Raw genomic sequence first — 24,756 nt, forward strand, 5'->3', positions numbered from 1 at the left:
GGTCTATTCTTTGCAGCATGTATTAAATACAGTTCTTGATATATTTAAAAAGTAGATTAAAATTGGCAAAGTGAGCAACACCTATTTTAAACACATAGTTTAGTATGCAATACAGCTCAAATTTTACATATTAAAATATGCATGACAGTTTTAGAAACTTAAGTTGAAGCCAGAAAAATTGCAGTCTTTGGAAACTGATCAAGTTAAAGGTTTAATCAGTAAAGTATCATTCACTGCTCATCTCCACTGGTTTGTTACAGCAGTAAATCTTCATGTGCAAAATCAGAGGCCACTTACATTATTTTTGTCAATATAAATCTGTACATAAAATGTAGTACTTAAACATAAGCCTTAGTTGCTTGGTAACAATTCAGACAAGTCACAGTGGTACAGTTTAAGTAGATATGGAGATCATTTTGTAACACCATATTTTAGCTTATCAACACATTCTCAAATTCACTCCTCTGCAGATCTGAGAGGAGCAACTGGGTTGAAGAGTGGCCGTAACTGTCTGAGGTGCAACCTGCCATAGGTCATCTCAAAGTCCTTCTTGGTTCCCACAATAACATCCAGGCTGCCACAGCGTACATCATATCCATAGGAAGCCAGCTTCTGGATGCGGTAGAGCACTATATTAGTGGTGAGTTCCAGAACGTTCGGTGTTTCCTTCACCTGCACCGTGGTCAGTCCCATATCCATTAAACCCTGGAACCGACCAACCAGGGTGGGCAGGGAGAAGTGCAGAATGGCAGGACAGCTTATCACAATTTGCTTGAGTTCGTCTTTGGAACAGTCTAGAGCATCCTCAATGTAGGCCAGTGCATGGCGCATGGCATCTGGCTGCAGCTCTGCAATGGAGGCTCTGAGGTTGGACACCAGACTGAGGAGTTCCTCAGTTGTGAAGCCCTGCTCCCTCAAAAAGCCCAGACTGTCCCTCCAGGCCTCTGCCGGCCGCAGCAGGATGTAAGGGTTTTGACTGAGGAGCTTCTGCAGCCAGATACGCAGGTTCCCCTCATTTCCACCCAGGTCCAGGTAGATCTCCCTCAGAGTGTGGATGACCTCCTTGTTTCTCTCCACAGGCCGACTGAAGCTCTGAGGAGCACTCGCCATCAGTTTGCCAATTATCCGTTTGTTTAGTCGTAGACTCTGAAGGTAAGTTATATTGGCACGCTGGTTGTCATGGTGAGTTAACATAAAGAAGGATGCTGGGAACTTCTCAATGATGCCAATCAGCTCCCGCTTGTTGGGACACACAGAGATCCACAGGTCTCTCTGAGCAGCCACATCCTGTGGCCGACACAGAACAGCCTCAGGGTGGTTTTCAAGAATGGTGGCAATTACTGCCACATCTGCACCCATGTCTCTAAGCAGATCAGCAGTTTCAGAAACATACGCTGATGTCTCAGACAACACCCAGCTCTTGAACTTGCGTACTTTTTGGATGTCTACAGACAAGTTATACAGGGAGTCCACTGTGTGTTGGTTTTCCTTTCTGTTGTTGGTAGAGGTCACTTTAGACAAGGACACTGAGGGAGGCTGAAGGATCCTCATCCTCTGACACAGGGTGGCAGTGGTGGCACGAAACATGGCTGTCAGCCGTGGTGTATCTGTGCAGAGAACAAAGAATATCACTGAACTCACACTGTCATATTTAGCCTAAATTAAAGTTGCAACAATAATGTCATTTTAGTTTGTCATACAAGTAATTGCAATTAACATTTCAATTCCTCTTTGTTCATTTTATGTTGCTAGTTTTGTACATACTGTGCAAGTCTAAGAAGAGGAGCAGAGGAGCATTTACTGGTGCTGAAAACATTAATAAATACTGCCTTTCAATTGGACTTTTAGGGTTTGTGAGTAAAACTGATTTGACATAAATAACTGGTAACTGATAAAGGCAATAAGTTATGTTGCACTGCAGGTATCAATAGAAGTAAAGAACTAAACCAAATGCGGTGGGAATAAATTGTCTTGGACCCATACCTGCAAAATGAAAAGTGTCTAGTTTCAACACCAGAAATAAGTGAGCTGTCAATTAAGGTTCCATTGAAAGAAGACGAGGGTTTTGCTGCAACTGACACAAAGAATCAAGCCTGTAAACACTTCACACACATAAACACATATGGGAATAAACCGAATAAATAACTGGATAAGACCCAGTGGTTGTCCTCGGCAGTCCCAGGAACACAGTGTACTGAATGTACACATGTGTGGCTCCATGTTATGAACACACTGTACATATGAACAGTCTGAGGCACAACAATAGGATCTGTGCAGCACACACAACAAAACACACAAACAGCCCGTGAAAGGAGATGCACGGCTCATGTCTTTTTGAATCAAGAGAAAAATAAGACAGATTTTACCAGATCTCGCTGCCTGTGGCGAATGGAGCCGGTGAAGTGCGTGCAGAACACACCCACGGCTCTGCTTTCATAACGGGACGTGGCCGGTGGGCGGAGTCAGCAACTTAACGCATGAGGCGCATGTGAGTAGGCGGGGCGACTCTATCAGAGCATTAAAATCCCGCCCGTTAAAGCATTTAAACCAATCCCCTTTCACTGCTCTTCGTAAGACTCGCCCTATCCAGTTTGTTTATCCGGTTTCTTGTTTCTGTTGTGTAAGGCTTTAACTTAGACTCTCTGGAGATACCAGCATATAGAATTTTTCAGAAATTATCAACAGACGAGCCACATATGTTGTTTATAAAACAAAAAAACCACACATTTTATTAACCCTTTCATGCATAAATTATGAGAATGTTAATCAAGGTTTTTTTTTTTCTTTATTCCTCTGTAGGGATTTAAAAAACAATGAGATTATTATTATTATTTTTTATGAAGCTATTTTTCATGGAGTTGCAAAAATGTGCGTTTAATTTTTAAAACAACGAAACGTGTATTTACTGATATACTGTGTGAAAACTATGAAATAAAAACATTTAATGCTGCTAATTTGATGTTTTCTCACATTTTAACATACACTACAAACAAAAAGTTAGGGATATTTTTACATTTTTGGGTCAGTTTTTTTCAGTTGGGATTTTTGCACAATGCTTTTTACTTTTTTGTGTGTGAATTAAATTGAAACACATTTTTTAATGACCAGACACAGTTTTATTTACAAATGAAAAAAAAAAGACAAAGAAAAAGACACACAAAAAAAGAAATATCCTTAACTTTTTATTTGTAGTGAACTCCAATACTAGTCACTTCATGGAGATAATATGCCAAAAAAAAGGTTAGGCCTGATAGGTTGATAGGTTAATTGGTTAATCTAAATTGCCCATAGGTGTGAATGTGAGAGTGACTGTTTGTCTCTATATGTCAGCCCTGTGATGAACTGGCGACTTGTCCAGGGTGTACCCCGCCTTCGCCCCTATGTAGCTGGGATAGGCTCCAAGCGACCCCCGTGACCCTAGTGAGGATAAAGCGGGTTCAGAAAATGAATGAATGAATGTTGCGGACTAAAATGCCTGATTTTGCAGCAGCTTTTCCAAAAAATTGTGGTGAAAGTTGTGATGATTTGAGGCTTCTTTTATTAAAGTCACAGGAACATGGGCATTTGCAAATTACCTAGAACAGTCTTTTTTGAGTTTTTAGCCTTAAAAAGCACTAGGAAGCCATGATTTTAAACAAAACAGACTTTTTTTCATTCATTCATTTATTTGTTTTGAGCAGCCAATGAGAGTGGAACGTCACAGAACACCAGCCAATGAGAGCGAGGCATCACAGAACGCCAGCCAATCAGAGCGGAGCGTCACAGAACGTCAGCCAATGAGAGCGCAGCATCACAGAACGCCAGCCAATGAGAGTGGAGCGTCACAGAACATCAGCCAATGAGAGCAGTGTCACAGAACGTCAGCCAATGAGAGCGCAGCGTCACAGAATGTCAACCAATCAGTGTGCAGAGTCACAGAATGCCAGCCAATGAGAGCAGTGTCACAGAACGTCAGCCAGTGAGAACATAGCATCACAGAACGTCAGCCAATGAGAGCACAGTGTCACAGAACATCAGCCAATCAGAGCAAAGTGTCACAGAACGTCAACCAATCAGAGCGCAGCGTCACAGAATGCCAGCCAATGAGAGCATAGGGTCACACAACCTGAGAGCCTGATCCTTAGTTTTTCTCTTTCCTGTTGTGCTGTTACACAGTTATAGCAAACATTTTTTGTAATAAATAACTTATATACACAAATGCAATGTAGAACAATATCACTTTCATCCAAATACATGCAGTACATTATTAACCAGTCCCTCCAGGATTTCGTGGGATTTTTTTTTTTTTTTTATTATTGTGGCCTAAAATGCCTGATTTTGAAGCAGCTTTTCCAAAAAATTACGGTGAAAGTTGCGATGATTTGAGGCTTCCTTTATTAAAGTCACAGGAACATGGGCATTTGCAAATTACCTAGAACAGTCTTTTTTGAGTTTTTAGCCTTAAAAAGCACCAGGAAGCCATGATTTTAAACAAAACAGGCTTTTTTTCATTCATTCATTTATTTGTTTTGAGCAGAAGAAAAATGTAAACATTTTTTGTGTACAAGGAACTAATATCAGAGCAAATACATTGATAAAGATGATCAAGACAAAATAACAATTGCCATGTATACTAGTAATAACAAAATAAATTCAATATGTACCGCTCAAAAAGGAGTGGGAAGAAGAAAACTTCTTAAATCCCACCCCCATCTCACATTTATACAATACAACACATTACTTTTGCTTCCTTAATGATATAGTACTATGTTTAGGTTTAGGGTTAGATGGGTTACATGCACACACACACACACATACACACACACACACAGACACACAACACACACACACACACACACACACACACAGACAGACACACAGGGAAGCCAAACTTGGGTTGCTTTCTATCTAACACATAAGAGTAAACATTAATATTAACACCAAGTTTAATGACTATTTTCGTTTGTGAGCTCGTTTTTTTAACTTCACACACAGACTTGTGCTCGCACTCCCTCACGCACACACCAAGGTTATAATTGTTAACGAAAATGAACGAAATGACGAAAACTAAAATTGAAAAAACATTTTCGTTAACTGAAATAAATAAAAACTCTAAATAAAAGAAAAAAAAACGTTAACTAACTCCAACTGTATTGTGAGCTTACAAAACTAACCAAAACGTATAAAAATTGTGGATAAAATTCCCTTCGTTTTCATCTTTGTCAATGTCGGATTGATATCAAATTGATTTATTTCACTCCAGCAGTTTTAGCTAACAGCACCATACAGCACTTCACAGTCTGTCATGTCTGGTCACTGGTGGTTTCCAGTCGTCTTCTGGTCCCCACTCTACCTGGAACATACAGACTAAAGCTGGGACACAGCAGCACAGTCCTGTCTGGAATTTACTTTAGTGATGAGTGGGGTCGGGGTTTTTTTTTTTTTTTTTTTTTTTTTTTTTGCGCACCGTGTGTGTGTGTGAGTGACAGAGACAGAGTGGAGCTAAATGATAGCGTCAGTGTTGAGCTAGCATCCAGGTAAAGACTGGAGAGTTTATCACCATGAAAAGGCCTTCCAAGCCCTTAACTGCACAGTTTAGAAGAGGAGAAAAGAGGAGGATGAAAACTAATCAAATTACAGAGGTATGGAACCTGTTAGAATGTTAAAAAACGTTTGATGTTACTAGCTACAGCTAGCTGAACTGAAATGAAGCACAGTTGGCTAATAATGGAACTGTAGATGATTAAGATATGAGATATCTGCTAAGGTGTGGTTTACTGATGATGAACTGGGTTATACATGTTTATGTATGTTTCTATGCAGTTTAACTGCTGGTTAGCTGGGTTATATATGTTTCTATCTGGTTTATATATGTTTCTATCTGGTTTATATATGTTTCTATCTGGTTTAACTGCTGGTTAGCTGGTTTATATATGTTTCTGTCTGGTTTACTGCTGGCTGCTTTGTGCATCTCCTCTCATGCTTTGCACATCTTCGCATTATTTTCACGCAAGTGACATTGTGTATGGATCGCACCCTCCCCATCCCGCTATAAGGAATTTATACATTGTACTGTACATGTGTTTGTGTTTCTGCTCAGTCAATGAGCCGCCCTAACCCGACCCCCAAATAAAGTGAGAAGGGTAACCCACTGATTTGCACCTCACTAATTTCTTTGAATAGGATGGTGAGGAAGATAAAATATATGAAATAACTAAAACTAAACTAAACTAAACTAAACTAAACTAAACTAAACTAAACTAAACTAAACTAAAACTAAGCATTCAGAAAAAAAAGATAACTAATAAAAACTAGCAAACCTGCTCTAAAAACTAATTAAAACTAACTGAATTACAGAAAAAAAAGTCAAAACTAATTAAAACTAAACTATAATTAAAAATCCAAAACTATTATAACCTTGGCACACACACACGCAAAATCCACAGAAAGGAAAGCATGCAAACAGGTTCTTTCTTCTTCTCTTCTATTGCCTTATAGAGTATATCTGCGCTAACCTTGACCCTTTCAGCTCCTGCTGTTGTTCTGGATCCAACAGCCTCTGTCATTGGGACTTGTCTGGTCTTTCCTTTTCCAGTTTCAGCCGTTCTCCTGCACGTTTTGCGGTTGAAAAGTGTCTGTGGAGTGGCCACTTTCATTCATGCTTCACCACAATATTGCAGGCAGTGTAGAACAGTATACTTCCGCTTTTGTGGAACACATCTGGAAACTGACTTGCACAAACTTTGGCAGCGATATTTGTCGGTAAATATGAGTGTTTTGAATCGCACATGTCTTCATCTTCTCAACTGTCAACAAGGAAGTGAACGTGATGACGTACATGTCACGTAGACAGGGGTGGGTGAAAGGGGGCTAAGGTGATTAGTCAAATTTGCAGAAAGTTCACGGTGATTAGACGAAATTGTAGCGCCGCACAGAATTCGCAGTGATTGGTTGAATTTCCATTAATAGTTGCAATCGCAATATCACAAATTCCTGGAGGGACTGATATTTGGACAAATGGCATATAAGTACAGGAGTTCAAAGGTGAACTAAACTGAGTCTACAGGTATGTGATCATTAGAGGGCAGAGTGATTCACTCTTCCATTCTCCCATGGTGTTGAAAATTGTTGTTTGGTTGGCTGTCAAAATAGCAGCCCATGAGTGTTTGTTTGAAGGAGGAAAATAGATCATACCATACTGGTCAGGTGTGTGTAAATAATGAGCTTCATACTTCATTCAGTGAGTGATACAGTCTTTGGATACATTGGTTCGATGATGGTTATGGTAGCTGTAAGTGTGTTCTGACATGCAACTGTGCCAAGCTACCCTGCTGTAGATACTTTGGAATATCAATATGACATACTGTATAAAAATTAATGAAATGTATTTGAAAATCCACTCTTTGGTAAAGCTTCACGAAAAAATAAACAACACTTAATGGAACCGGATGTTTACAAGGCTTTTTATTGTGAAACAGCTTCAAAACAACATTCCTCTTGAAGTCACTGTGTCTAAATCTGTGGCACATTTAAATCAGAGAATGAAATGATGAAAATTCATACACTCTGCATCTCATATGTGTCAAATAAAAGTCATACCTTTTGTCATACCTTTTATCTTTTTTTTTTTTTGTCAGGGAATCTGTTAAAACAACAGCACACTTGAAGGTGTGTGTTTGTGTTCATGTGTCCTTATGGCTCTTACAGTGATAACAGACTTTTATACTTAACTTTCATAGCCCACAGGTTGAAATAATTAGCATAATAGAGTGTATGACATCAGTTCAGAGCTTCTACAATTAAATTTGATCTTAAATGTATTTTCCTGTTTGTTTTTGTTCATTTTAACCCATAAAAACCCAAAAATTTAACAGCAACTAAAAGCATCTAAAATGCTTAATACCCATTGATCCACTAATCCTATCAATACTTGTATATAACTGGTGTAAAATGCAGTTTGTCATCTTTTCATGGTCATCAGATATGACCACTTTGGACGTTCAGAGGTTCTGTAGTGAACATGGAAACACCGTCATCTTCTACAACATTGATTCACCAGTAAAACCCATGGAGTTGGACCAATGACAGTGGATGGACACACTTATTTTTTATGTTCAGTTATTGATATCTTTGCTGGAAAAGTCACTTTTTCAATATAGGAAAATACCAGATTTTTGCAAAATACACAGGATCATATTATAAATATGAAAATGAAAAAAATGAATATGAATATGACAATATAATAAAGAAAAAATTCATTTGGGAACCACAAAATAGCACTGAGTCCTTATGGGTTAATTTGTCATTTTAGTAAATAGTTATGAATATCTTACTAGTACAAGTTGACATTATTTAATCACCAAATAACCATTCTACTGCATAGCCTGTCACCCTTTAAATATATTTGCCTTATTACGCATGTATTTACACAGAATACAGTGTATAAATATAAATCTTGATCATACTAACATAATGAATCTTAATGCTTTTGACTGCTAGTCACAGATTTCTTAATTTGTCTATACATATTTACAGTAGCTGTTATTTGGAAAAAGAAAAAAAAAAAGAAAAAAAAAAAAAAAAAAAAAAAAAAAAATATATATATATATATATATATATATATATATATATATATATATATATATATATACATATATATATATATATATATATATATATATATATATATATATATATATATATATACAGGGTGTCCCATAAGTCTCCATACATAGGAAAAATAAACGTTTCTTGACATAAACCATTTTTATTTATATAATATGCTCTATATGACTGCCATTTTGTCGGGAACACATTTCAATGCGTGTCCTCCACTGCTGAAGAACTATAAAGAAGAAATATAAAGAAATACATGTTAGAACCATATGTATTATGTCTCCTATGTATGGAGACTTATGGGACACCCTGTATATATGGCAGTTCATTTATGGCCATGTAGTAGACTATGTCATCCACATGAGGTCACTATATGACCAGGATGGATAGAGTGTACTTCTGGATCTGAACAAGGAAGAAGCACTGACTTAATTAGAACATGGTCAATATAGACCATGTTCTAAATACTACAGGGTGTTTCAAAAAAAAGTATACACTCAGAAAAATGCCTAAAAAATGAAAGTTCCATAAGTTTCAGAAAATATCTATACGGTTATTGATAGACCAAGGTCTCATGCTTTCATTACCACAATGGCAGGTATCAGCCATACCACGTGACTGAGCATGGTCCTTGCACTTCATTGGGATAGAAAATGGCTTGCACACAGATATGAGAGGGATAAAACAAGATCAGACACCACAATTGGAAAGCTTAGGCAGGTGCTTTAATGCTGTGTAATTTACAAGAAAATTCAGTTAACCCTTTGTCTTCCAGAAGCCTCCAAACTTTGCACCCAGGTTGAGCCATCCAGGCATGACTACGTAAATTTCTCGGAAGCTACGAAGCACTGTTTACATTTGTCAGACCACAGTCCATTTTAGGCACTGAACCATCCCGTTGAGTGGCCCCCAAGATCCCCCGATCTTACCCCACTTGACTTTTTCTTGTGGGGCCATCTGAAGTCAAAGGTCTACGTCACTCCGCCAAGAAACCTGGATGACCTGCAGGATCGTATTGAAGCTGAAGTAACTCTTTTGAGGCAGGATGGTGGAATGATAAGGCGTGCGGTTTATGACATGTTAAGGAGGGCAGAGCTGTGCCTGCGAACAAATGGTGGCCACGTAGAAGACTGAACTGTGTGTGCCTGCGTTCTTTGGCATGGACTACGATCAGAACCAGACGTGCAAGGACTTGCTGTTTGAGTGAAGAAAGGCACAGCCTGGGTGCAAAGTTTGGAGGCTTCTGGAAGACAAAGGGTTAACTGAATTTTCTTGTAAATTACACAGCATTAAAGCACCTGCCTAAGCTTTCCAATTGTGGTGTCTGATCTTGTTTAATCCCTCTCATATCTGTTGGCAAGCCATTTTCTATCCCAATTAAGTACAAGGACCATGCTTACTCACGTGGTATGGCTGATACCTGCCATTGTGGTAATGAAAGCATGAGACCTTGGTCTATCAATAACCGTATAGATATTTTCTGAAACTTATGGAACTTTCATTTTTTAGCCATTTTTCTGAGTGTATACTTTTTTTTGAAACACCCTGTAGATCATTAGGTTCTTGCAATAAGAATAATATTCATAATTATTTCTTCTTCTTCCTCTTCTTCTTCTTATTATTATTCATTAAATGACCAACTGCATTGAGTTTGGACATAGTTTGTACTTTATAACTCTTAATGTGTTCCTCTTAAAGTCATCCAGGGCTATTTATAGGCAGTCATTTGTTGCTTTTCTTTGCTGATAGACACAGTTGTCTCTTGTCACCAGTGCCTTGATTATACTGGGACCACCTGCTGTCTTCTTGTTGTACACAGGCATGTTTTAGAGGAGCTTAGTCCACTCTGGGAAGAGACAGGAATGGGACATTAACGTTTGTTTTGTTGTCTTCTAAGGCCTGTAATTAGCCTATCCTCTCTCAGTCACAGCATGATTTATAACGGGACTGAAATTCAACCCCCCAGAGATCATGTGTTATCTTTCACATACGTATATGACAGCAGGATAACGTCATGAGCTTTATCCTAAGGAGACGAATGTAACACTTTAATTGGGATTCTCAGACACTACATAGCACCTGTCTGTCCATGTCAGTTATTTCATCTTCTAAAACCTGCATTAGTCATTTTCCACTGCTCTAACTCAAGACTTGGGAACATAAATACTTGACATCGGTCCTTCAGTGTTGCCATCGGAGCTAAGATGTAAACCGTGATAGCAATTACTGTTTAATCCACCCTGCGCTTAAAGCAGAAGCCTCCAGTATCAAGAATGTTTTAATTACATTCCAAAGTGGAGACAAGGCTGGCGCAGTAAAACTCATTTTGTACGTCATTGTTCTTATTTAAGTTCTTTTGTGACTCTTATTTTGTCACATCTACTCAGAAAATTAAATATTGGGAAACCATAATTGTTTGATACATTGACTTACTGTTTTTATTACTTTATAATGAGGCATTGTACATGTGATGTACAGCAATATGCAAAGTGTTTACTGACATTTAGTATGAACTTTAAGTTTTCTATTTTAGATATGATTAGAGTGGGAATATAGCTCATTTTTGCATTCAATAAGGATAGTAATTGTTATAATTTTTTTTTTATTTTTTTTTTTATCATAAGTCAGTGTATCTCTGTTAGCGGGGTACATCTTTGGAATTATCTGGATCAAAACTTAAAAATGTATTCTTCAATTTGTGCATTTAAAAGGATGTATAAATCCAGTATAATGACAAAATATAGAACATTTATCGGAATAAGTGAATATCTAGTTAGAATATAAAAGAATGCATAAAATCTGATATCATTGGGTATTGCCTGTTTGTAATTATTTAATTAACACAGACTATCATGATTAGGAGGACATTTAATAATTATTGTATTTGTAGTAAATATTTAAAGTGCATACAAATATTACAGTTTATATTAAAAAAGGTTGATTATGTAAATCTGATTGTGTGTGGGGTGACTAAAAAGTGTATGTGAATTGTTTGTATGGATGTTTTGTGTTATTGTAAAAATATATTAAAAAAAAAAAAAAGTGTGTTAACAAAGCAAAGGAAACTGAATTAATGTAATTATTAGCTTGTATAAAGGGGGTGGGAGTCCGTAAGTTATACTTCCCACGCCTTTTCGATCGCCGGAAATTTTGTATGACATGTTGTAAGGTTCTCTGTTATCTGATGATTTTATGTGCTCAAAATAAAACTAAACTAACTATACTAAATATACTACTATTTTTGTTTCCTTGGATTCTTTTCCTTGGATATCAATGCTATGATAACTGCAACACAGTTTTAGAGTGTGATAATTATTAGTACCAAAATTTGACTTTTTTTTGTCTCCCTTAGTTTTCATCCTTTTATTGTGCTTATTGTTTGTTTTGGATATTCTGCCTCTGTACTTCTGAAATGATTGCTGCTCTTTGACAAATGTTTGTCATGTTCTGTCATATTCTGGCCGTGATGAAGACAATCTAATAATAGCAAAAGTAATTTCACATTTATCATGTAAAAAACATCAATATAGATTGATAGAAAAGTTTTTTTACCATAATAATATTTTAGGCCACATATGTTTTTTCTTTATTTTTTTATTTTTTGCAAACAGAATATTAATCTGTTCAAATTCCAGGACACAGAACTACTGACATAAAATGTGACAGCTGTCCCAACTGGCTCACATGTTCTTTAGAGACTACCGATTGCTTTGTTAATGGAAGTTCTTCTGCAGCACATGCTTTGCCACAGTGGCTTTTAAAACACTCATGATGGATTATCAAGTTCTTCAAATTGCATACAATATAGATTTGTCTGTTCCCAAAAGTAATCTTGTAAGGTGTGTTTTCTACTCTTTTACATATAGACGTGTATCACTCTTCATTCTGTTTGTGCCAGTGGATCAGTAGGCCTCGACAACTATGGATGTTTGGGATGATCCTATGTGTTGTGGGACTGAAAAGCACAAGTGTGTGTGTGTGCATCTGTTATGTATCTGAAATAGTCTCTCATCTTGTCCTTACAAAGGAATGAGGAGCTCTGCAGGGTCAGGGTACAGCACAGGAGGTCTATAGGGGATAAGTGGGTGTGTGTGGTTCACAAGACTTGGTGAAGGAGAAAATAGACTATTCCATCTGTCTCAAAATCCGCCCTCCTGTTGACCCACAACCAACAGTCACATGGCAAAGACAAATGCTTTAAAAGCCCCAACAGCTCCACAGCCATCGTCTTTGTACATCACAACAGCTTGAACTGGTGTCTTCTGCATTCCATCATGTCAGATTCTGAGGAAATTGTGGATGAATATGAGCAGGAGGAGGAGGAAGAGGAAGTGAACGAGGAGGAAGAAGAAGAAGTTGAAGAGGTAGAGGAGAAGAGGGATGAGGGGGCAGACAAAAAAGAGGAACCTGCAGAGGAGACTGAGCATGGAGAAGAGTCCAAACCACGGCACAAGACCACTTATGTGCCAAACATTGCTCCTCCAAAGCTCCCAGATGGGGAAAAGGTGGACTTTGATGACCTTCACCGCAAAAGATTGGAAAAGGATTTCAATGACCTTCAGACCCTGATTGAGCTTCATTTCTCCAACCGCCAGAAGGAGGAGGAAGAGCTGGTTGCGCTGCGTAACCGCATTGAGCGTCGACGCGCGGACCGTGCGGAACAGCAACGTGTTCGCACTGAGCAAGAGCGGGAGCGTCAGGCGCGTCTGGCTGAGGAGAGGGCACGGAGAGAGGAGGAGGCGGCCAAACTACGAGCGGAGGAGGAGGCCAAGAAGAAGAAAATATTCACAAACAAGTCTTTTGGTGGCTACCTGCAGAAAGTGGACCAGAAGAAGGGCAAGAAACTGACGGCACGAGAGGAGAAGAAGAAGGCTCTGTTGGAACGCCGCAAACCGCTCAACATCGACCATCTGAACCAGGAGAAGCTGGTGGAGAAGGCGCAGGATCTGTGGCAGTGGCTCTATCAGCTGCATGCAGAGAAGTTTGAGCTGGCTGAGAGGCTCAAGAGGCAGAAGTATGATATCTACGTTCTGCGTAATCGAGTCAATGATCACCAGAGGGGCTCCAAAGCATCCAAGACCTCCCGTGGGGCAAAGGGCAAGTCTGGTTCCTGGAAGTAAGAAACAGTCCTTGATGTTGTGCCGAATTCTACTCCCTGCCGAAAACTGCTCCCCCTTCCTAAATCAGCCATGAAGAGGACAATGAGCACCACATTCACCCTGTCACAACTTTTTCTCCTTTCTGACTGTATGGTATGAAATTAACTGTGAATCATTCAACCTCTTAACACCATCATAGCTGTGTAGTAATTAACCCTTTCATGCACGAATTATGAGAACCTTAATCAAAATTTTTTCCAGTGTTTTTATTCCTCTTTAGGCATGAAAAAAACAATGCGATTGAAAGTTTTCTTCTGAAAAATAAATAAAAAATAAATAAATAAAAATTATTTAAAAAAAAAAAAATACATACAAAAAATAATCATAAAAAAAAAAAATTCTTATGAACCTATTTTTCATGAAGTTCCAAAAATGTCCACTCAGCTGGACACCACACGTTTAATTTTTGACGCACAGAAACATGTATTTACTGATAAATTGTGTGAAAACTATGGAGAGGGCTTGTGATTCTGGGGGTTTATGCTCAGGAGAGATCTACATAATGTTACCAATTCATGTCAGAAAAGATATGTAGTTTCTTAAAACTTTAATAAAGACATGTAAAAAAACAAAAAACAACAACAACAACAACAACAACAACAACAACAACAACAATGAAAAGAACAACAAAACCCATGAATATACAAGAGAACAGCTGTAGAAGAGCTGTCCACTGGAGTGACCACTGTGCATGAAAGGGTTAAGTAATTAATAATATTGTAAGATATTGCTGTTATGTTTTGTTTTTTTTTTTTTTTTAATCTGGTTAATATTAAAGAATGTGCAAACTGTAAGGTATATGCAACTTTCTAAAGTTAAATCTTGGATACACAATACACAAAATATAAAACAATAAAAGCAGATACTGCTGAGAACTGCATCCCCCATTACAATAAGCTTGAGAAGCTACAGGAGTGAAATGACTTTACCAGCTCACATTTGGAGCTATTCTGGTGTGAAAGGGTGAATTTGGTGCACTTTGTCCTATTCATGGTTGATTTAGGAAGGAGGAGCTGTTTTCGGCAGTTGCTGTGTGATGCAGTTTTCGGCGGGGAATAGAATTCAGCATAACACTTGGTACCTGGACAAACAAGATGTTTCTGAACTATTTGGCCACCATTTACAACTTGTGATCGATAAGGTTTCGCAGGGACTGTAATTTGAAGCAGGGATCCTTTTTTTTTGAGGAGTGATGGACTGAACCAAATTGAATAAGGTTAAAGAGAGGATGAAATACTGAAGTATAGGTCATGTGATCTTATTTTTAGGTTGATTATTGAGAAGTAGTTTTAGTAAAAAAAAATGTTATGGATTCATTGTTCTGTGTGTTCTTTCTGTCTCCACCCAAATGTGCCTTTTGATTGTTTTTGATTCTGTTTTATTCTCACACACATGATAAAGAATATTCTCAAAGTTACTCCATTTTTTGTTGTGCTCCTTTTACACTATGAATTTTGTGGGGAAAAAAAAAAAAAAATCTCAGAAACTAAAAGCCAAAACCTTTAGTCATTTCCATTAAACCACAACACTCACTGTAATTTGTTGGAATAAGATGGCATTATTTCACGTTTTGTTGTGATCCTTCTTATTTCAGAGTGATGCTTTTCTGCCACTTGAACCCTTTCATGCACAGTGGTCACTGCAGTGAACAGCTATTTTACAGCTGTTCTATTCATGGATTTGTTTATTTTAGTTCCATATCAGCCAACACGGTGGACGCTCATACATTGCAGTTCATATAATTACTGTAACTTTGCTGTTCTTCATAAACTTGATCTGCACTAACATGTTTGAGTATAAATCAGTTGCTTGTTGCTGTTATTAGACTGTAATTAACAGTTGTTTTATTTGTTTTTTGTTTTTTTTACAAAATGATGACAAAAGTAGCTCTGGGTTTTTATGGGTTAAACAAAAAGCTTTTTTTTTTTGCATGTTATCTCCATGGAGTGAGTAATGACCAGTATTAAAGTATGTTAAAATGAGAAAACAACAGATTAGCTGCATTAAAAATGTTTTTATTTCATAGTTTTCACACAGTATATCAATAAAGATTTTTCTTCGCTTCCAAAAATTAAATGCATGGTGTCCAGCTGAATGGACATTTTTGCATCTCGATGAAAAAAAGGTTAAAAAAAAATGTTAATTGCATTATTTTAATGCCTAGAGGAATAAAAACACTCAAGAAAAAAAAAAAATCTTTATTAAGGGTGTCATAATTCATGCATGAAAGGGTTACATCAGAGTTCTTTCCAACAAGTAAGAACAGATAATTTTGTTGTATTCCATAAATTATTAAAGTGTCTTTAGAGGCGTCAGTGGGGCTGAAGCTGAAGGTTAAACAGGTGCTGCACAGCTGACAGTTGAGATAACTAATTTAGTCTCTCAAACTCAGTTAAAGATGTTTTTAGCAAAAAGACACAGCTGTGTGAAGAAAGGTCAAACTCACCATTTTAATGATGAGTTGTTAGTCTTAAGACATGGGCATTTGGTGTCTGCAAATGCTACTGATTTTGTAAGTGTGGTTCTTCAAATCAGGAACTGGCGAAATGTTGTGTTTTTTTTACTTAAATATGTGTTAGACATGTTGGGAAGATAACCATAAGACTGTATTGACTCTCGAGTGACATGAAATAAATCATAAAGTTCTATATTTAGCCTACATATTTTTCTAGAATATTAAATCAAACTCAAAGGTCCATTTGCCTTTGGCTGGAAAAAATAATACAAAATATACCCCTTATGATTCTGAAAAGCTTTTGATTTACTATGTCACGCTCTGTAGTAATATATATTTTCTGGAACAAACATGCATGCAGATTTAAGTACTCATATCAAAACTAGAAACATAATAGTGAATATTTTTGGAGATGCCTTGCAAATAATTGCAGAAAATCACAGCATACCTATAAATAAACTGCAGGTGTGGATAAACAGATAATAAATACTATGGATGGATGGTGGTGTATTGTTCTAAAGACCATAAAAAGTATGATTTACAGCCCTAAAATGTCAAGCTGTTTTAGGTAACAAATTATTGAAATCTTCTACTTCTTCACTAGGTGGCATTGTTGCACTGATAAGAATCATGTAGATTAGAAGACAGCTTTCAGTTCAGACCAATATTACTGAAAAGGACCTAATGTGAACATTAAACCTAATCTTAAAAAAAAAAAAAAAAACTCTTGAAAATGTACATGCTATCTGGATGCATTACTTATCTTTAAATGTATTTGTAAAGTAAATAAAGGGACAGCAGCTGAAAAATAGCTTTTTTGCTAATACTGGTACATTTACAGAAATGTCCATTAATGTGTACTGTCCCGGCTATATAAACAACCAAATAAAAAAAAATAAAATAAAATAAAATAAAATAACAATATAGAATAGACAAATCTTTGTTCATGCAGGACCAATAAAACTCTTGCTTTCCAGATTTTTTCCATTAACATCAAGGGAACACCATAATTATCAATTGTGACATGTGGGAGGATGGTATATAATATGGAAAGCCAGACAAAGTCACGGGGAAATTTCTCTCCCCTGCGGCTTTTTGATAACCACCCAGACACAGACTGTCAATGCTTTACTACTATTTTGTTCCCATGGCCATGACAAGCCATTAAACCCTTCCAAACACAGCTGTATGCCAATTGGTTTCCATAGAGACCAGGAGAGGTCGTCTATGCAATCAAGTCTTTATACTCCCCTCCCCCTCAAAGAATCCACACACTTCGGGACACACACATCCTGTCACTTTAGCTTAAATGTGTGGGTTTGTATTGATGATACTATAAAAAATGTGTGTGTTGACACCACCGCAGCATCCAAACACATCAACTGTCTACACATCCAGCACTAAAGAACAAGATGTTCCTACACCTCAGCTGGGGAAGGAACAGGTTGCTGCTTGGTACTTAGCTTTGAGTGAAAGCACTTAGTGTTCTTCATGAACATGGAGCTGATATATGTCCATTTCTATAATAGCCATGCATGATCTATATATGTGTGTGTAGAGTGTGTATGCGCATGTGTGTGCACATCTACAACAGTAGCTGAAGGGTCATCAGGGGTGTAGTCTGTTCATTAGTAACCAGCAGAGACTAGAGGGTAATGTGAGCACGGCATGACTGACAGCTCCTGGGCAACAGTTTCAGCTCTAACCAGTCTTATATTATCTACTTCAGGTGTCCATAGAATATGTACATTTTAACCTGAGTGGTGCTGATTCAACGATATGTTCAGTCAGTTCTTGCTTTTTTTATTTGCAAGGTCCCAATGGTTGTTATCTCGCTTGCTCAAGACATCTGTTAACCCTTTCATGCATACTGGTCACTACAGTGGACAGCTATTCTACAGCTTTTCTCTTCTATATTCATGGATTTTGTTGTTTTCGTTGTTTTGGGGTTTTTTTTCACACATATCTTTATTAAAGTTTTAAGACACTACATATCTTTTCTGACATGAATTGGTAACATTATGTAGATCTCTTCTGAGCATAAACCCCCAGAATCACAAAGCCCTCCCCATAGTTTTCACACAATTTATCAGTAAATACATGTTTCTGTGCGTCAAAAATTAAACGTGTGGTGTCCAGCTGAGTGGACATTTTTGCAACTTCATGAAAAATAAGAATTTATTTTTTTCATTATTAATTTTTTTTAATATATATTTTTTAAATTTTTTAAATTATTTTTATTTATTTATTTATCTTATTTATTTATTTTTCAGAAGAAAATTTTCAATTGCATTGTTTTTTTCATGCCTGAAGAAGAATAAAAACAGTCAGGAAAAAATTTTGATTAAGGTTCTCATAATTCGTGTATGAAAGGGTTAAACATTAAAACACCATTGAAATATATTAACAGTATGACACATGTAAAGGTCATCTAAATTATGGATAGACTGTAAATATTTTTCAGTATGATTGCAATGGCTTAAGTTATGTAAACAAAATAAAGTGCTAAACGAAAAATAAGGTATGTTTCTATAACTGTAGTAGATATGAGCACAAGTGAGTAAACAGCAAAGTATTTCTTGATCCCACTTATAATGTAATTTGCAAAATAAGTGAAACATGGCAAAGGCAAACATGACAATGAAGGGCATACAATATTGGCACTATTTGACTATAATGTTTTTAGATATTAATCCATAAAGACCCAAACATCCAACTGGTGACCAAAGTCATCTACTGATATAAAAAATTAAATACCTGTTGATCCACTAATCATATCAATACATGTAAATAATTGGTGTAAAATATAGTTATTCATCTTTTCATGGTCATCACATATGACCCATTTGGATGTTAGGAGGTTCCGTAGTTACTGTGGAAACACCATCATCTTCTACAACACTGATTCACCAGTAAAACCCATGGAGTTGGATCAATGACAGTGGATGGACATACTCAGTTTATGTTCAGTTAGTGACAGATTTGAATGAAAAAGTCATTTTTTCCTCCATTTTCTCTGTTTTTGATATAATAACCCTCAACTTTAAAATCATGATCAGTCAGTTAGATATAGGAAAATTGCAGATTCTCACTTAAGAATGCAAAAATACTAAGAATAATATTACAATAAATGGTGATAAATCACTTAAGAAAAGTTAAAAAAGGAAAAATATTATTTGGGAACTGCCACAAAATAGCACTAGGTCTTTATGGGTTAAAACAGTTACTGCTGCTGATTATTTTTACTTTACTTTATATCTGAAGTAACCTACAATTGCTAGTACAAAGAATAGCTGACAGTCAAGTCCACGAGGTTTTTTCATCTGTGCTTTTCATCTCTTGGCCCAGTGGACACAAAAAATTATGACTATACTGTAAATTTGAATAGTTAATAGAAATATCCAACATGTGGGAGACCAAATGTGATAGGTTGTAGTAACATTATATGCCTTTACATAGGATTGCAGTGATTCAGTTTATTACAAGATTAAGATGTAAAAACAGTAAAACAGCTAAAATGTTTGCAATAAATATTAATTCATATTAATTCACATAAGTCTTAAAACAATAGGAATACAGTTAAAATGTTCATGTTACAATATCTTTGCCATTTCAGGTAAGGTAATCTGATCCACTAGCATGCCTGAAATGATCTGGGGTTGGTTAGTTGTGTCTTTATTCACCTCTAGAGGGATTGCACCATTTCTCCTCATTGCATTAAAGTGCACACTGAGGAAAACAACGGTAAATCACTTGTGTGATTCTATCTCCCCTGTTTTCAGGTAATTCCGGTCAACTGTGATTATAATGTGAAATGTACTTTTTTGAAGCATAAAACCGTTTGTTTGTTTGTTTGTTTGTTTGTTTGTTTGTTATAGTTTTTGTAATGCTAAGATAAGTTTTATTGTTGTTAACTGTAACTGAACGTTATCATACAATGTGTCGTGAGTGCACGCCGCCATCTTATGTCCGAACACGTTTGTGGCGCTAATATATAAGGCTAAAGCTACACAAGTTTTTATGTTATATTACGTAACCATAATTTTATTTGTTATATGTCACTATTGTGATTGCATTAAAGTGCACACTGAGGAAAACAACGGTAAATCACTTGTGTGATTCTATCTCCCCTGTTTTCAGGGGTACAACACAAACAGAATGTGAACTTCAGCTGGTGTGGCAGCAAAACTTCTCGTATTAAAATGTACCAGTGGAGAAACGAAACAATAGAAATTACAGCACTGAATCTTTAGAGTCTAAATTTCCCATAATGTCTGTGTGTCTCAGTGGTGTAAATTTAGCTCCATTTTATGTAGCATAATTGCTGTCAGGAGCCTATGCAATGCAGTTGCTCATAGTTCCTATTAATTATTTAAAACTGTCTTTAATGAGAATTAAATTTGTTTATGCCTGTTGTTAAGCACCATTACAGATGAAAACATGCATTCATGCTGTGTTGTGATATAGCAGAACTCTCCTGTGGATTGCTGTGTTTTTCATTTTTATTAAAATTTTTAATGATTTGGTGCACAGAACACTGTGCATTCAGTGGAAGCAAGTGTGATGAAAGTGATTAAAATTAAGATAAGAACGTCTCTGATTTCAGGACAAAACTGCTCCAACTGACTGTTGTTTCAGATTACATATTTGTATCTAATCTTGAAGAAAATTAGACATGAAAAAAAAATGTCTGGCAATTTTAGCAAATTATATAATTAGCCAGAAAGCTACTCTGAATCACTTCATTTAGCTCAGTGGTTCTCAAACCTTTTACAGTGGAGTACCCCCTGAGCTATACTTTTTTTACCCATGCACCCCCAAGTCTTGCTTCAGCATTTTTGATCGAAATGGCGTCTGTTCATATTTTCAAAACTTTGTAAACAAACAACTAAACAACATACTGCATATTTAACTATAATATATAAAAAAATAAAAAAAAAACAAAAAAAAAAACATTTTAAAGTAAATTTTGTGTGCAAAATATAAACTGAAAAGTGCCCTCTTTCATGAGAAGAAAAATAAATAAATTGGTTATTAATTAATAAATGAACCTTTCATCAACAACAAATAATCACGTAGCTACTCAAACTCATTTTGAGTAACATAAAATAGAAATGTTCTTAAAATGTTACCGAAGCTTAAACAAGACGATTGACTATAAAACTATTATATGAATGTATTTATTGTGTTCTATATTTCAGCATTAATTCTCATTATTTATTTTGTATTCAGTACATGATGACTTAATAATATATTTTTCCCAAAGAATTTCAAGCACCACCTGTGCTTCTCCCAAGTACACCCTGGGGGTACGCGTACCCCACATTGGGAGCCCCTGATTTAGCTGAAGTGGATAATGTAGCACTGTTATGATAGTAAGTGTCAGATTGTAAGGTACTTGAATGATAGTCCGGACTAGAGGTTGGATGTGAATTTTTAAAATGTGAAAAAAATTGAGCATTATATCTGATGTTGTCATATATGAAGAGCTTTTAGATACATAATGTCAGTGTTTATTTTAGTTCTCTGTTTTTTGCATTGTGTGTTTATTTTGTGTCATGGGAAACATGTGTGGTTGATATGAACACAAAATGCCAGTGAGGAGAGATGCCAGTGTACCAGCTCTCTGGATGCCTGTAGCCTGTGGATAAATTAAACTGCTCTGGAGACAGTGCTGTTGGGGCTTATCTCCAGTCTCCTCCAAATTAAGGTGGGAGTTGGTTGCAGCCAGCAGTATAAACTAGATTTAGCCAATCCGACAGGGCATTAATCTCTGTGCCTCCCAAGCATGTTCCAGGTTTTCAAGGCCGATCCCTCTGGCCATATAAAGATTTGATGTTTCCATGCATCCTATCAGCATCTGCAAACCTTCGAGAGTGAGTTCAGGAGTACACAGCCTAAGTGTCTGGCTGTGCTGGAATGTAACTGTCATATAAAGTCAGATGAAAATAGTAACAGGGGCTTAACTGTGGTGATTCTTGGAATCAAAACCTCTTTTAAGTAGTGACGCAAATCATTTTCTTGCTTTTACAAAACACTGTCCCTCATATGCAACAGCAGACCTTAAAGCCAAACATGTTGTCCAAGGTTGTTCTCTGTGTTTAATAATAGGATTGTGTTTGTGTGAGGTATACAAAGGACCTGTGAGTCATACACTTTGGGTGAGTGTGTGTCCTTAACTACCAGGAGATTCTAAAAGTATGCACCAGTTGTAGTGTCTGCCAGTTTCCCGGAGATGTCACAGTGATGACTCACCATCAGCTCGTAGGCGCTCAGAGCTTTCATTCATGGAAAATGAGCTTGAATACAATGCTGACATCACAGGTTTACTGGCGTCATCTTGGCTAATTGAAAATTTAGGCAAAGTTTTAAACAGCAAAAACCCTGGGAAAGACATTGAAAGTAATGTAGAATATCTAAAACAGCCTTATCTGTATGTGATTACTATTTGGCATGTATGTGTTATATGTTATATATTGATATTTCATTTCATCTTTGAAATGGAGGGGTGCTTGGCATGCACTGGCTTTGGCACTTCAGTGGTTTTCTGTATGAGCTCTAAACAAAAGGGCTATTTCTGTGTTTTTGCACTTTCACAAAATATTTTTTTCCTTCTGTCAGTAAAAAGCATGTATTCATCCTTCTGGCATTTCTCCTCTATGCCATGGCCCTGCTTTTTTCTTGGGGCCTGTTATGAATTGCTATACTGCTGGATGGGATGAAGGCTACCTGTGACAGAATGAGCGGCGTCAGATAAACGGCCACATTTAGATTCACGCTCACGTCCTCTGCAGTATTTTCTCTGTCTCTTGGGTGATTCATACGGCCTAGTCCACCTCTGCACACCAATGTAAATCAGCAGAGCAGCTGGAGCAAAACCTTCTCCTTCCAACCTGTTATTACCACGTCTTCCTTCCACAGTGAAGACACTGATGATAGTACCGCTGCTTACACCTATTGGAGCCACAGTGAAGCCTCGTTTCTCATCTCAGTGACGTATGCATCGTCTTAATTACCATTTTCAGACTATTTTTGAAACACAGCTTAATATGTATCTGAGTCAGAGGCAAACAGAACAAAAGGGATAATCTCACACCATGAAAAAATATTGAGAGAGGCAAAAACTTTCATCTTTATCTTCAGTAAAGTGAGAATACCATCCATCCATCCATCCATCCATCCATCCATCCATTTCCTTCCGCTTATCCGGGGCCGGGTCGCGGGGGTAACAGTCTTACCAGGGATGCCCAGACTTCCCTCTCCCCAGACACCTCCTCCAGCTCTTCCGGGGGGACCCCGAGGCGTTCCCAGGCCAGCCGAGAGACATAGTCTCTCCAACGTGTCCTGGGTCTTCCCCGAGGTCTCCTCCCGGTGGGACATGCCCGGAACACCTCCCCAGGGAGGCGTCCAGGAGGCATCCGAAACAGATGCCCGAGCCACCTCAGCTGGCCCCTCTCGACGTGGAGGAGCAGCGGCTCTACTCCGAGCTCCTCCCTGGTGACTGAGCTCCTCACCCTATCCCTAAGGGTGCGCCCAGCCACCCTGCGGATCAAACTCATTTCGACCGCTTGTATCCGGGATCTTGTCCTTTCGGTCATGACCCAAAGCTCATGACCATAGGTGAGGGTAGGAACGTAGATTGACCGGTAAATCGAGAGCTTTGCCTCTCGGCTCAGCTCCTTCTTTACCACAACCGACCGATACAGCGACCGCATCACTGCAGACGCTGCACCGATCCGTCTGTCAATCTCACGCTCCATCCTTCCCTCACTCGTGAACAAGACCCCAAGATACTTAAACTCCTCCACTTGGGGCAAAGACTCCCCACCGACCCGGAGAGGGCAGACCACCTTTTTCCGGTCGAGAACCATGGCCTTGGATTTGGAGGTGCTGATCCTCATCCCGCTCGCTTCACACTCGGCTGCAAACCGCCCCAGGGCACCTGAGAATACCTGATAGGATTATTTTTAATCAGTGGGATAAAATCATTTAAATAGAAAAAAATATCTAAATGTTATTAAATGTAGGTGGCAGTAGTAGTAAAGGGTGTTGTCAAGCTTAAGCAGGGGTTCTAGGTGAGCTGGGTTCCCTTGTACAGCTCCAGAGGTCAAGCGCACTGTGATTTCGGGAGTTGTGTAGGTGTTTGAGGGGCTGGTAGAACATAACTTTGGGTCAGCCTCAAAAGTTTCTGTCAAATCATCAGGTGACCCAGGAGGGTAAGCAGTGCTCCACATTGTTTATAGTGGGGATGGGGTTCTGCTGACCTTGATATGAGGACATTGTCTCCTCAACTTCCCCACCACATCACCACACCTTCTATAGAGATGGCAGAACCTGGAGACTTGGTGGAGGACTGGCACATCCCTGGAGCTGAAGTCCCTGTACTTTAGAAACTCCACAGTGGATGGGTCCCAGAGTTGGACCAGGCCTGACCTTAGTTTGTTACAGTTTCTGATATTACACGGCTTTCCTTGGAATAGGGCTTTTTAGTCTCAAATGGACATTAGGGATAGACTGTGGTGGTGGGTCATTTGTAAAAAGGGGACC

The 24,756-nt window shown here is 37.8% G+C and overlaps 2 protein-coding genes across 2 annotated transcripts; one reads left to right on the plus strand and one right to left on the minus strand.

Moving 5' to 3' along the window:
* Positions 1-198: 198 nt before the first annotated feature.
* LOC115430251 (transcription termination factor 2, mitochondrial-like) lies at positions 199-2,453 on the minus strand. Its single transcript, XM_030150193.1, has 2 exons — positions 2,367-2,453; positions 199-1,607 (listed from the first exon to the last, which is right to left on the minus strand). Exon 2 carries the CDS (start codon positions 1,585-1,587, stop codon positions 457-459), a length of 1,131 nt encoding a protein of 376 aa, XP_030006053.1. The 5' UTR covers positions 1,588-1,607; positions 2,367-2,453; the 3' UTR covers positions 199-456.
* Positions 2,454-12,868: 10,415 nt separating this feature from the next.
* Positions 12,869-15,194, plus strand: LOC115430256 (troponin T, cardiac muscle isoforms). Its single transcript, XM_075353505.1, has 2 exons — positions 12,869-13,722; positions 14,826-15,194. Exon 1 carries the CDS (start codon positions 12,870-12,872, stop codon positions 13,713-13,715), a length of 846 nt encoding a protein of 281 aa, XP_075209620.1. The 5' UTR covers position 12,869; the 3' UTR covers positions 13,716-13,722; positions 14,826-15,194.
* The last annotated feature ends 9,562 nt before the right edge of the window (positions 15,195-24,756 follow it).

This window comes from Sphaeramia orbicularis, chromosome 12 (genome assembly GCF_902148855.1).
Source record: "Sphaeramia orbicularis chromosome 12, fSphaOr1.1, whole genome shotgun sequence".
Classification (NCBI taxonomy): Eukaryota; Metazoa; Chordata; class Actinopteri; order Kurtiformes; family Apogonidae; genus Sphaeramia; species Sphaeramia orbicularis.